The following is a 14,549-nucleotide window of genomic DNA, read 5'->3' as shown; positions in this document are numbered from 1 at the left end:
GAAAGTACAACTTCATTGTTGAAAACAATTTCCCTCCTATCAATCTGAGGATTCATGCATCAATATTGTAGATGAACTGTTAATTACAAAATCAATTAAAAAATTATTTCTAAAAACAGTCACGCGTCCTGGCTCTCAGGGGGGCAATTTGGGCAGAAGGTCTCATCTCACTAGGACCGCGCCAAATCACAAGTCGTCATCCACAAGTAAGCAAAAGCAATCTGGTTTTTCATTTTTCAGCGCGGCTGAGCCCAGCCTGAGATTGATCGTCACATATGGCCCCAGAAAACAAACTGTCAATACCTTGAATGCTGCAGAATTTGAACAAATAGCCGTCCACCCATTCAAGCCACTCATTGCATCCCATTTAACAGATTTTATTGACAGTTTCCTTCTTGTAATTAAAGGGAAAACTACTGGCCAGCAACCAAGATAAAGTTCAAAGATAGGGTCAAAACAAAAGCAGATGGAGGGGCACGGTGTGACTGTCAATGGAACATAGCATCAGAGCATGTTATTGACACACAGGTATCTAATGATCGGCACGTCATTAAAGAGGGATCTATCGTGAACTTTATGCAAATGCTAAAAGGGACTTAAGACCACAATAAAGCATTAAGGAGACACAAAAGGAAAAACAACAAAGCACAAACGATTTTTACTTATCTGACAGTATTCACTGCTTCAGCACTTTTAAATTCAAATGCAGGAAAAAAATTCTTTCTGAAATTTTTAACCCTTGCTGCACAGGTAATAATTTTTGCAGAAGCATTCTCATAAATGCAGAGGATCCATAAGGTAAGGTGTGGTCCTTGTGAGATTAAATAAGAATTTCCTCCCTCCTCCCCTATGCTGAATTCACCCTATCAAATAAATCAGTAGCTGCCTTTAAAGAGAATGCATATAGCATATTCTCATGCATCCTTTCTGTTCATTTTAATTGCAATGATTACACCTGTCTAGATTATGGAATGGATTTAGGAGAACAACATCTATATTCATTTGAAGGCGTCTTTGCCTGTAAAATACTCTCCAAATCATACAGTGCAGTATTCTCCACTCCCTTAGGAACACATTCCACAATTACTTAGAACCAGAAAGTTCTTCTTAGTTTGAACTGCTTTGTTTGTTGTCTTTTAGACTAAAGTCTGATTAGCAATTTCTTATTCTAAACCCATGTTTAAAACAAGCATGCAGAAAGTATTATGGAGGAAAAAAAAAAAGAAAGCGACATATTAAAAATGTAGCAACCGTTATGCCACTCTGCCAACCTGAATTAGCAAGTGCTATAGCTTTGAGGGTGACAAACTCTTCTTTCTCCAGCTTCATGCTCTTGTACTTCTTTACCAGCTGCAGTATGGCATTGTTAAGGTCAAGAAGGCCTGCCAATTTGGATTGGTCTTCATCCATAATATAATCTTCAGCATATACGAGCTCATCCTCAAAAGAAAGTGACCGGTATACAACACCGAGAATCAAAATTTCCATCCAAGCACTCTGCAGAAGGCTCATCTGGTCAGCTAGAGACAAAGTAGAGAATCCTGAATAGGAAAAAAATACAGGAAAAATATTAAGCACGTTTGGATTTGTCAAAAATCTGCTCCTCTTTTTGATTTATTTTTATATACAGTGTGATAAAACATGTACGTCGCCTATTATTCTCCCTTCTGCTTTTGTGCCTCTCCTCCCCATCCTACTACAGGAAAGTGTATCAATATAAAATCGAAGGTTCTCTAGTCAATGTATGAAGTTATAAACAATCTGGAATTTGCAGGCTCTTTCTGTAAGAATCATATTAATTTGGGGAGTATTGCAGTGATAGTCTGTGATTTGTATGACGCCGCCTTTGTTCTGAAATACTCATGCTTAGTTCTAAAACCTGATGCTGTGAAACAGGGATCTGATGACTCTACTCATCGTTACTATAAACCAAGAAGGATAATTTAGGAGACACCCCCCCCCCTTTTTTTTAAAGTGAAGATTTGATGTTTTAATAGAATTAAGGTGATTATCACAAAGAGGAAAATTCTCTTTGAACTTTAACCTCAGGGGAAAGAGAAGTAACACCTACCCTCCTCAGAAAAGATGGTAATTACTTCCATAACGGCTCCCGCCTCTACTACACTTGTTGAAATAACAGGGCGGCATATTGAAGTGCCAACTGAATAGCAGTCACACCATCCTTTTTCTGAGGGCAACCAAAAATTTAATAAATGCCTCTTAATGAATTTAACTTTTGCTTTTTTTCTTCCCCCCCCCTGCAGCCTTTCCTAATAGGATCACTAAGGGCAAACATCTTTACTGTCTTACCTTTTCAGACTCTTGTTTACAGTACCTGTTAATTTATTATATCAAACTGCTAATATCCCAATCACATTAGGAGCTACAAAACAATATGGGAGAGGAAGTGATTTTCCTGGCCTGTTGGTGAAATGCAGTAGTTTGCCAGTTGGCACCATCAACCGCAAGTACTTAATAAAATCATCAAAGGGGATTAGTCAAGCTTTTCTTAAAGGGTCTTAAGACATGTCTGAGGCTTTCATTTAGTTGTTTATGAAGCTGCTTACATGTCCTTTGACAGGGTTCCTGCTGTAAGAACATTCTTTTTGGCGTTCAATTGCACTTAAATGCATTTTTCTGTTTTGAAAGTCAAGAGTTACAGTCAAGCAGGAATATATCATAAACTGGCAAATCTGCAAGGCATCTACTCCAAACAAGATTTTCTCTCTAAGCACTAAGCAGCAAAACTAATACAATAAAAAAGAAAACCCCACATCCAAACCACCAGGCATCCATAAAAAATGAAACATAAAACTGGCTGCATGCTCGCTCTCTCTCATTTTTCTCCCCCCTCCTTATTTGTTTTCATTTTCTCTTACTGTCTTTTGAGTCTTGTGATAGAACTGTAGCTCTCTGCCTTCAAAAAAACCCAACAAAAACTGAGCCAACAACAACAGGAAACCCTTGAAGAGGTGACAATGGAAAATAACACATCTAAGATTAAAATAAGTAAGAGGGAAATGGAGAAGAAATAATCATTTGAAAGGTTATAGGGAGGAATTCATGATTTCAATTAGCTTCAACATTTCTGTTCCTTCCCGTCTTTCAAGAACCAGTTTTTCTGCAGTAGCAGATGGACAGAGAACGTAGCCTGCAGCACCGTCCTGTGACAGCCCCATTCTCCCTCCCAGACACTGCTGTTAGTAAATAGATTTACACATTCTCCAATCTCCACACATCTTTCTGCCGAATAATTAAAAGCAGGATGATTAGTTTATTGAGTGGAAGGAGGAACTTTTTTATTGAGGTCCATCCACGATTTTATCAGGGCCAGCACTTTTACGGTTGTCATGAGGGTGCAGGCATCCAATTTTTCTTATCTGCCTGATTAATACAAACGCTGTTTCAGGACGCATTAATTAACAGATACAAATCTACGTTCTCATGGAAGGATCAATACAGAGAAGAAAAGAGGCATCAATGTGAATTTAGTGCTGATGATGGAGAAGGCACTCTATTGACATTTACGTGCATAGAAACTTTAAAGTTGCAGTGGAGCCCTTTTGTCCCTGTGATTTACAAATTAACAATTTTTCAGGTATAACAATGTTTCACACACTTTGAGGAGTTTAATTAAGCAAAAAGCAATAAAATCAGTTTTGATTAAAAAAAGTTTAACCTGCAATTTCTCTCTATATTTTTTTCTTCTGAAAACTCCCAACTTCCTTCTTTTATTTACTTATCTATTTTAGCACAGGTTTGTTTTTCTGGTTTTTTTTAAACAAATAATGCTATGTTTCAATAACATTTATTGTGTGCCACAGTCGAAGGAAATTACATGTGCCCTGTGAGGGGGAAAAATGGGATGTTGTCTATAATTTATTGTACTGCACTCCTGAAAAATCTGCATTCTGGTGCAGTAAATATACTAATTGTTTTTATATGACACATAAAAAAATCAAGAGATTTTTTACATTCTAGAAAAACTAGCAAATATAAACCTCACTGTTCTGCTCTCCAATAATAAATCCAATAAACACGATTATTTTCTTCCTGATCGAAGTAACTTTCCCTTGAAAGCCTGCTCAGTGAAAGCATGTTTTAACTTTTAAAGGCATCCCTCATGGGAATGTAAAGCTGCATCAAGTTGTAATTAATCTGTTTTTGTTTTGTTTTGATTTTTCAGAAAATGTGAAAGCACCCGGCATGTCTGTTGTATAACACCAATGCCCTTTTAAAAGATGTTCAGCAAGTCACAGTTGAAAGAATAGATTACACAGGCATATGTATTTACGTACAGAGATTTATTTTTAAGTGTTTGGAAGAGGTTATACTCATTTCATGCCAAACTGTGCTCTGATTCTGTTGAGCTTTTGTTATATGAATCCCCTAGATCAACCACATTGTGTGACAAGTGGACATTTTCTATTTTAAAATGTAACTATTTTTAAAAAACTCTCCAAATTAGACAAAATACACTTCCAGGTTTCTCGACCAGTGTTAGCCTCCCCAGTCACAGCTGTAAGCCCTTTTCAAACGGCCCTGACATGCTGCAGGATGGTGTGGTTTTGAACTTTGCCGTGCATTGTGTGGGTCCTTAACCCTTAGGAGTCTTGCAGGTCAACATTTTAAATGTAGAACTGCATAACGGCTTTTTAAAGTACAATGTTGTGTACCTTCTTCCCCCTTAGCACGTACCATATTGGTGACAACTTTGATCTCTCTCCATCTCCCTCCCGAAGTCAATGCCATTTAATGTATCTCAGGCATTTGCTAGCAGAATGACTCTGTACCTTGACCTGCAGTTAAATAGCATGTTTATCTGCGATACAGCTCACTCCAAATAAACCAGATGACAGTTTGCAATAACGTCATTTGGAAGGATTGAAAGGCTTCTCAAGAGTCAGGTACCCCTGAGGTAAGAAGCTTGAAGGAAGCATGTTTTGTGCCAACCCTCCTGCCATCTTCTACTAGATGCTCGTGTGCTTGACGATGATGCCATGGGCACTTGTCAAGATTTTTTTTTTCTTTTTGCCGAGCAAACTGATGCACTTTGCAGTCAACTTACAAAAAAGGCTAAGCATTTGAAAGTGTGAAGGGCAAAAAATATCTGACGGCTAGTCTTCAAAAATACACTTTCATTTCAGAAAGCATAAATGTTTATTTCCTCAGCTGAGTGTTGACAGAAATAGGCTGCAGCGCAGGCATATGAATTTAACCCCTGGTAGGCATTCTTTTCAGTGTGGTTTTTATGTGGCTGAACGCAAGCATTGTATATCTACAGGGTGTCTCGTAATATCAGTTAACAATAGCATTGATTTGCTGGTTACAGATTTTCTGCCTTCCTTTTTTTCTTTCTTTCTGCTCCTTTCAGGGACTGTAGTGTTTCTTCAGCTAAAAATAGATACTTTTCTACAAACAGCGTATCGCACTCAAATTGTAATTATGCTGTAATGACTCACTGAGATCACAGAGTGTGGATTGAGAAAAGGTTGATTGAGCAACCGAACATATGCTTGTTTTTTTTTTTTCCTTTCGCATACCAGTAAACCCGAAGCTCAAAGGAAGCAGAAATAAATAGGTAAAAAGGCCTTAGCATTTTTATTATGGGAGCAACCAGCGGCGAGCTGACCGCGCTCTGCAGCGCTCAGCACTCCAAGCCAGCTCCAAACACCCTTCACAGTCTCTTAGATGGGGCTGTTTAAACCACAGATCTTTTCAAATATCAGCACATGCACTACTTGCTCTCTATTTCACACTGCACACAGCTCCATGCTAAGCAGGGTAAATCTTTTATATTCCTGAAGACCCTTTCCTCTACTTCATTAAGATGGACTTCATGGACACTAACTCACTAGGGGCTAGAGTGAAGCAGCTGCAGATGGTCAAGTGCCAAAGTAAGATCTGTGCCTTGCACACAGCACTCCGAGACCTATTGGACAAAAAAAGACAGTGGCTGGACTTACCCTACCATTATTTTCAGCCTTAAACTTTTGATGCAACGCTTACATCAGGCTACTCTGACTTGAATCCTAGTTTATTTCACTTTGCAGGGAATGAACTTCCCTTCCTCTCTGTTACATTGTTTAGAAATCCAAATATTTGATCAAACCAGGTATGAAATTGTTGGCAAACCTGGGAGTTGCTCGCCTTTTCTGATAATCACCTCCCATTTATTTTACCAGTTGTTTTTGTGAATGTTAGTTTTATGAGTAAAATATTGCTCCATCTTGCCCTGGTTTGTACTTCAAATATCTTCATTTACATTTTGTATAATCAAAGCTGTGCTTGAAAAGGACATGTTTACTAGGGTGTTGCAGATTCAATATATTTACACAGTTGAAATACCAGAGCTGGATTTTTAAATTATTTACGCTTAATTTTGATAGATTAACTTCCTTCTAAATGTTCTATGGGTACTGATGTTTCCAGCGCAATTTCCTGATTTCAAAAAATGATGTACAGTCACCACTGTCAAAAGAACAAACTGACGTTGTAAACACTTTTTAAAAAAACTTAGCTTTCAGCCCAGATTACTTTATTTAGAGAGTGCACGGCCTCATGGTCAAATGACAAACAGTGGGCCAAATGCTTATCCCGGCTGCACAGAAGTGAACGTAAAGAAACTCCACTCCATTTCAAGATCAGACTCAGGTCCAGTGTGCTCTCGGATGTACAGCTGTCACTCCACCCTCCTCTCCCTTCCTGGCACACTCTCAGCACTTGCCCAGATCCATCGTACAACTTCAGCTGGCTTCCAGGGATGTAAACAAAGGCCAGGAAAATTTCAGCAGTGAAATTTCTGCTAGGGCTACATAATATTTTCCAGACATGATCATGGTATTTGCTGAAGGAAACCTTCATAGCCTGACTGCCGCTTAATATTATTCTCTCAGAAATCCAAGGAAGAGGATGGCATGATTCATTTTCTTCAGGTACATCTAGAGCTGAATGTCCCCATAGATCTTAATTAAGAGATCCTTTTTATTATATTAATCCAAGAAAAAACAGATTTAACTGCATTTCAAAATACTCTGTAGTCTAAAAATATACATCAAGACCCACAAACATTTCAGCTATTACGAAAGCCATTAAACAGAAGGAGAGTGCTCTCACTAATCACTAAACATATTTCACAGATTATGGATGAAATTTGGTGAAAGCTGGAACGGAAACAGATACGACTCATTATACCAGAGTGAACCCATTATTTTTTTTTTCCTTTTTCTTTTTTTTTTCCCCATACCCATTTGCTCATGGAGCCCCTGGTCGAAGGGCTAATAACTGCATGTGATGCCATAGCAAGCTGAAATTTAAGTACAACTGAGGATTTCCGTGTGAAAGGTGTCAGCTCATGAAACAAAAAGCACAGGTATTTGCCCAAACTTGAAAATCACAAATCAAATCCCAAAGCAGAAACTACAACTGACCAGAAATATAGCCAAAGGCTCAACTTAACGCTGTTTGCTGGATTCAGCTTCCAAGCTATTTAGAACTGATGTGCTACAGTTCAAGTTATGTTTAGAAATTAGTTTCATCCAGCAACTTTTGCGCAGTAAAACCACCGCCTTTTCTGAGCGATGCTTTCCTCCGCAGCAGAGCACTGCAAAAGCAGCACTGGGGCTCTGTTGCGAGCAGCGCTCTCCCCGCTACGAGTTGTGACTGCCATCTGTTAGCTGTGCAGCCGTGGGAGAGGGAAGATCAGATTGCATACACAGAGGTGCCCAAGAATTACTCCGACGCAAGTACAAAAAGCAAAACGCGTGCAGAGAGCACCGGGATGTCTTCGCCCAAGCCTGTGCTCTTTCTCGGGTTTTATTTAAGCATGTTTGTATTCCTAACTCTTGCTGTCCAAGTTCTTACAAAATATACTTTTTTTTAATATTTTATAACACGAAAAAATGCCTGTGATAAGAACTTCTTCACTAACACCTAGCAATAAGACAGGAAATGCCACACACAGCACTAAGAAACCCGGGGCTTTTATGACAATGCTACTTTGAACTCACTGAAACAACAGCAGAGAGATGGCACGGCAATAAAAATGCATTCACACTGCATGTCCCTCTCAATCCATTACAAACAATGGATTCTCACTAAGCAAATATTCGCTTGTCAGAAGTATTTGCAACACTGGATTCATTCAGCAGGACTAAGTAAGTGAAGTTCACAGCAATTTAAAAGCAGCAAATTAGACATTTACAAACAGTGAAGATGCTGCTTGTCTAGCGTGACCTTTCACTCAAGCTATACAAAAAGGTGTTAATGTAATTTAAATACCAGTTAGAAATATTTCTAGTTTGTCTTTACCCTCTGAAACCTTACATGATAACAGTAAACAGGCACAATTTAAGCTTGTCATTTCTTCCCAGGGTAAGATGCATATAGTGAGATGTAATTCACTATAGTTCAAATTGATTTCAGTACTTGAATCAGAGACACCCCTCTCTAACCACCCAAATATTTCTAGGCAGCTACTCTTAAATATCGTATTTCTAGTTACAGCACAAGTTCTTGTGAGCTGCTTCTTTAGCAATAATAATGGAAAGGAGCTGGAAAATGTGACTGACTTAAGAATGTCTCTCTGACTTCACATAACCACCTTCAGCTGCTAATGCTCCGAAGTGAAACATTAAAGATGAAAAAAACCCTGGTAAGTCGCCCTTGCTTCAGGACAGATTTGGTAAGACCTCCATGTATGGAGTACTTTATAATGGCATTTCTGGAAACACATGGTTTGAAGTACTGTACTCTATTTCCATTAATTTCCACTTCATAGCTTATTATTTCAGTATTCACTGAGAAAAAAGAAAATATAAGACAATAGATTTAAACAGATTAATTCTTAATTTTCCCTTTGGCCTGGTTTTACCACTGGAACTTCCACAATTTTAAATAGCTTTACTCCAAACTCATACTAACCTTATATTAAAAAGAAGCCAGGCCAAACACTTGTATTTTGATTTAACACTAGATGCTCTGAGAACAGAGGAAGACCTGGTAAGTAGTAAACTGCTTGCTTTTTTTTTTCTTTCTGTTGGCACTTCTTGCGTATTACCTTCTCTGTAGTGAGGTTTTGAATTCTAAGATAGGGACAATGAAAAAGTTTTAAAATTCAGACTAGCAGTCCAATATGGCCCAGTGTAGCTGTAGGTCTCCTTAAGGTCAGCAATATGAACTTGCAGATTCCTGAAGGTGATTTTTCTAATGCACTACATATGTGATCTGATCTGCTCATTTAAAGTTAACTCTTGCAGTTCTTTAAATTGTAATCTTTGAACATGGTTTGGTTAGACTATGGGGGTTGTTTTGTCCTCTTATTGAAGATAGCAGAGGCAGATGATATGACATAGTGTGCTCCTAAAACCGCCTTTGCCCCTAGACCTGAAAAGTCTGCCTCTGGGGTACAGCATTTTATATGAAATCTGCTTTTTAAAATGTCTAGCATATTTTGAGGTATCACCTGTGTGCCCAGACATTTACATGGGAGAAAAAGGAGTAGGATTGCATTTATGACCCTGATTGTTTTCTTTCACTGAGCCTATATAAAAAAAGACCAATCATATTTTCAACATAAATATTGATTTCACACAAATTTTCCTTCAATCTGTTGTGGACGTATGTATTTGAGTATGGGTACACTAAAGCCAGATTTGTGGGTGAAAAAATAAAAACTACATTCTGTCATTAGCAAAGAGACTGTAGATGAAAAACAACAAATAACCTGAATAGGGCTGAATCTTTCTCAAAGTCCAATCCAGAAAATGGTAACACAGTTCAGCTTAGAATAGTCAGCACTATACATGCATATCCTATGCATGGTATGCCTTACCTAGATCCTTCAAAGAGTTCAGCTAGCAGAAATGAAACTACAATCACACATAATTAAACAAAAAGAGCCCACCCTTATCGCTTTTTTAAAAATTTTTACTGAACTAAAAAAAAGAACACGAGGTTGAGAGAGGAAGCTAACTAAACTAATAACAGTGATCAGCATTAGGTCAGGTACTGCTCACTTCAAATATTTGTACGCATCAGCCTCCCAACAACTGCACACACAGACTGGGAATATCAAGAAATTTAGAATTCAAGCTTCTTCAGCCTGGTGCACATTAGGCTTCAAAACCAAGTTTGTTGGATTATTTTATATCAGTTTTGGGGTTTTTTCTTCTTCACAGAAAGGAGGGATTTCTTGTGCATTTAATACATGCTGCCATTTATTAATAACCTCTATGGGTCTGCTTTGAGAGCACTTTTCCTCAAAGAGTGCTGGGTCACTGCTGTTTGCCTTTTGCTCCCCTGGGGAAGCCACCAGTCATTTCCTCACTGAGAGCTGTGGCAATCCCTGCTCCCTTCATCTTTCCGTCAGGCAAAGTCAGGTTTCCAGGAATTCCCCAATCATGTTAATAATATGAATCCAATACTGGAATGTATTAGCATATGGAGACAACCATGCTTAATATCCAATCAACATATCTGTGTTAACCCTGTATGTGCTGAGCTAGCTAAAATATCTTTCCATAGCCAAACCAAAAACTTCAGGTTGCAAAATCTGGGGTAAATACAGCCCTTCACCCTCTGGCAGGAAAATGACAGCTCAGAACACTGTCCTACACATCTTCCTCCTTCTTCCCAATTTTTAAAACTTTTCTACTGGTTAGTTGATTTTCTTAATGTGCTGCAGTTGCCAAAAAATTCAAATTATGTTTATAGTCTCCCTGGTTTGGGGGAAGAGTCACACATATTCTCCTACATGAATGTGAAATTTCTAGTTTACCTAGTTGAGTGTATATGTACCATTAAGATAATCTCTGGAGGCTATGTCTTAAGTCTACAACAGTCCACACACAGCAAAAAAAAAGAGAGAAAAAAGAAAGAAAAAAAAAAAAAGGAAGCTGCCTGATTCTAATACACCTAATTAGCCATCGGCAGACTCTTAATTGCATACATTAGGATGATTCCATAGTGGAGATTAATTCTAAATATACCCAAGCAGCTGGTTAAGATGCCATGGATTACAGTGTGGACTGTACTTTTCCACTTAATTAGATATCAAAATTAAGCAGCAACAAGCATTTTGACATAACGGGGATCAAGCCGCCGCTTGGCATCCCAGAGCTGCACTAAAGTGACCGCTAAACAGAGCCGCACAGATGGAGAGATATTAAATGCCGCACTGGAAAGTAATTTCAAATAATAAAATATCAATATTTACATTTTAATTACCCCTACTGAGAGCCGCTCTGTCATTTTCACTATTGCCGACGCAGCAAGGGGTAGTGGAATGACATTGCGGCTCTGACTGCAATGACTATTTTGTTTCCATTAAAGAATGACAAGTGTTTTAGAGGCAGTGACACCCAGTGTGTGAACAAGAATGACAGCAGATCAGAAAATTCCTATTAAGGGAATAAATGACTCAACAAGAGAATTTACTTCAAGCAGCCGGCTCCTCCTTGAAACACATAATCCTTTCCAAATTTTCTGCAGAAAGTTTATTATTAGAGGTGCCTTGGGGAAACCTTAGCTTCTCATAAAATATTTAGAATGATAGGACCTTACATGATGACCAGTCAATTTAAAACCAATAATACTCAATGCTCATCCTATCTAAGAGTTATATCGAGAACTTGTATGAATCAAAATAGTTTGAGGGGGGAAAAAAGGCACATAGTGAAAAGGAGATTCCTTCCCATAAGACCTGAAAGTTTTGACCGTGTATGGAGAACACCAGGGTTATTTTTGCTGTCTTTTCATCAGTTTTACTACCATTGGCACAGCGAGCACTCCACACCCCATCTGGATCACAATTTGCTGGCCTTCGGAATTATACTGAGCGATTGATCACAACAGGTAATGCGTACATGCACAGGTCCAGGCCTCCTGTTTCTCCCTGCGTATTCCTTGCACATATATAAACACTTTTTCTTTCAGTACGTACATCAGAAACCCGTGAGACACCTTTGCAGCACCTTAGGAATCTAATTACTTCTGATCAGGTCTGAGGTCAATCTCATGGAAAACATTATATTATATCTGACATGCTGCATTTACAAAGAAGAAAAGAAAGGAAGAAAAATATCAAAACAGTAAAGAAAAAAAAAGTCTTCCTTGGGGATGCCTGTCAAACTGCAGAGATCTTCAAAGAATTTCAACGGCCTCAGACACGAGAAAGTGCGTAAGAGAAAATTCTTGGTCAGTACACCCCAATACGCAGCTAAGTGACCCTCCTCCTAAGTCATGGCATGCATTTATTTAATAATGTGCAGAGCTCAACTTTTATAAATGTGACAAATGGCTAGAACAGAACACGGGGGAAAAAAGGCATGAAAATTTTTACAGAACGGAAAAGGAACAGCTTTATGGCAGTGACTGTCGCAGGAGTTTTAGAACCAGCTTTGACATTAAGAACTAGCAGTAAAGTACAAAAACGTTACTCTGACATTAGCTGCCTAACTAGTTGATCTTCTTTTTCTTGTCTTTTTTCTTCACTTCTTTTTCCTCCCCCACCCCCCCTTTTTTTTAAGTACCCAGGAAGTACTTCTTAAGCATCCCTAATGCTTTTAGGACAAGACACTTCCCCATTTCTCAGCCACTAGCACCTTTTAATTTCTGAAAGAGCCATGGTTGAAAATCTTAATTAATTGTTCCATACTGCTTCAGGATCATTATGCAATGTAATAAAGGCCGTGTAATTATGAAATTTTACAGCCATTACCAAGGCTGATGGCTCGTATTTCATCCTCAGCTGGACCCAATGGCTTTTAGCCACTCAGCTCCCCTTTGATGAACTACAGACAGATCTATCAGGCCCAAACAATATCCAGGCAAGGCGGCTATAATAGCTACCTACAGATGAAGCCATAGATAAAAATAAACTATAAATCTACACACAAATGCAGGCACATTGCCTCAGGATGACAGAGGGGAGAGGATGAGACACTTGGGAAAGCTGTTGGCTTGCAGAAAGGCAACCTTCTCTCTCTCACTCTTATTCAGTTCGGAATTTGTTTGGTTTCTTAAAGATCTAAACCCCTCTCATACTTCTCAAAAAAATTTGCATATTTTTTAAGGACTATGCATTTTTCTATAGAAGGCAAGGGGTCATTTTGTTCATCTACTAAATTTGACAAAGGGGATTTATATGGACAAATCAACTCATCCTCCAAATGAAGAATCCTAGTCAACAAGTTTACAAATCATATTCTTAAGAGTGAATCCAGGTCACTTGCTTCTGAGACTGAAAAAAGCAAACCATTCCTGATTTCTAAATGCATTATCCTGAGCAGATGCACAGAGGTGAAGTTAGATGATAGGCTTTCACTGGAGGCAGCACCAGAGATGCAATTTCATGCAACGCTGTCCGACATTATTTTATTTTCAGTTTGAAAATGAAAATACTTCTCAAAATTCAGTGCAAGTTAAAGGAACAAGGGGATTATATATGATGTTGGTACCTGCATCACCAGAATGTAGTTTATGGAGGTGACCTCCACCAATGCCCTCTTTAAGACAGAAGGCCTTCCAAGTATGTATTGTTAGTTCCTCCAGAGTGAGACAAGGCTGACTAAATGATCTCTAGGTGAGAAAAAGAGATGGAGAGCTGCATCATCCTGACCAATTCTTAAAGAGTCCAGGGAAGAGTGTGAAAACATTAGCTTGAAAACTGCATCTATTAGTACCCCTTCCAGTAGCCCGAGGTTAGTTGTGAAGCTGGTGTCATGCTCATGGCTGAGGCTAAAAACACCTCTGAAGACAAGGAAAGTTGAAAGGAAAATATCAACAGTACTCTCTGATTTCCAATATTAACGACAGAATGGCTCAGCCCTTTCCAAAAAAAGTATGACAGATTTAGAGGAGGTTCACAGAAAGTACAGCAGAACAACATACCTAGGAAAACTCTTATGAAAAGAGACTCATAAAGCAGGAATTGTTTTCCTCAACATAGTGATGTATGAGAGAATGCATTAAAAGTATATATAAATTAATGGTATAAAAAAACAGGTCTAAAGCTTTTATTCTCCCTGTCTCATAACACAGACCAAGCACCATTACAGTGAAACACAGGAAATTCAAAATGGAAGGAAGGCGGGAAAATCTTCATTCACAGAGTAGCTAGACTGAGGAACTCCTTCCCAAAGGATGTCACTGAAGCCAAGAACTCACGAGAGGGAGCTGATGCTTAGATGGACAGCCAGAATAGCTCCAGCTATAATACTCCAAAACCAAATTAAAAGGACAAGGATGTTTTGTTTCCTTATTTAGTCTAATCTCTGAGCATAAGGAATCAGTAAAAGTTTTCCAGAGGCTTTTGCCTACTACGGGGACCATGTCTCTTCCCCTGAGGCTGATCACTGCTGAAGATAGTACAGTATATGTTGATGACCTATAACATTCAGTTCCTAGTCTCCTAAAAACTGAAGCCTCAGAATTTGGGCTGCCTTTCTTTGAGGTGTTTGGAGCCTACTCCTACAATTAGAGTTCAGAACAGAAGAGCTTAGAGAGATGTGCCCTAGGCAAAGAATTTCAAAATCACAGCAACTGAGCTC

At 38.7% G+C, this 14,549-nt stretch overlaps 1 protein-coding gene across 16 annotated transcripts in view; it reads right to left on the bottom strand.

Annotated features, from left to right (window-relative positions):
- Positions 1–14,549, bottom strand: part of ESRRG (estrogen related receptor gamma) — a 407,255-nt gene that overhangs the window by 13,707 nt on the left and 378,999 nt on the right. For all 16 annotated transcript variants that reach the window (XM_052805607.1, XM_052805616.1, XM_052805613.1 and 13 more), the window contains one exon: positions 1,272–1,541. In XM_052805607.1, coding sequence (XP_052661567.1) covers positions 1,272–1,541 — 270 coding nt within the window. The remainder of the gene's footprint in view (positions 1–1,271; positions 1,542–14,549) is intronic.

Source organism: Harpia harpyja, chromosome 13 (genome assembly GCF_026419915.1).
Source record: "Harpia harpyja isolate bHarHar1 chromosome 13, bHarHar1 primary haplotype, whole genome shotgun sequence".
In the NCBI taxonomy this organism is placed as follows: Eukaryota; Metazoa; Chordata; class Aves; order Accipitriformes; family Accipitridae; genus Harpia; species Harpia harpyja.
This window is presented reverse-complemented; position numbering and strand designations above follow the sequence as displayed.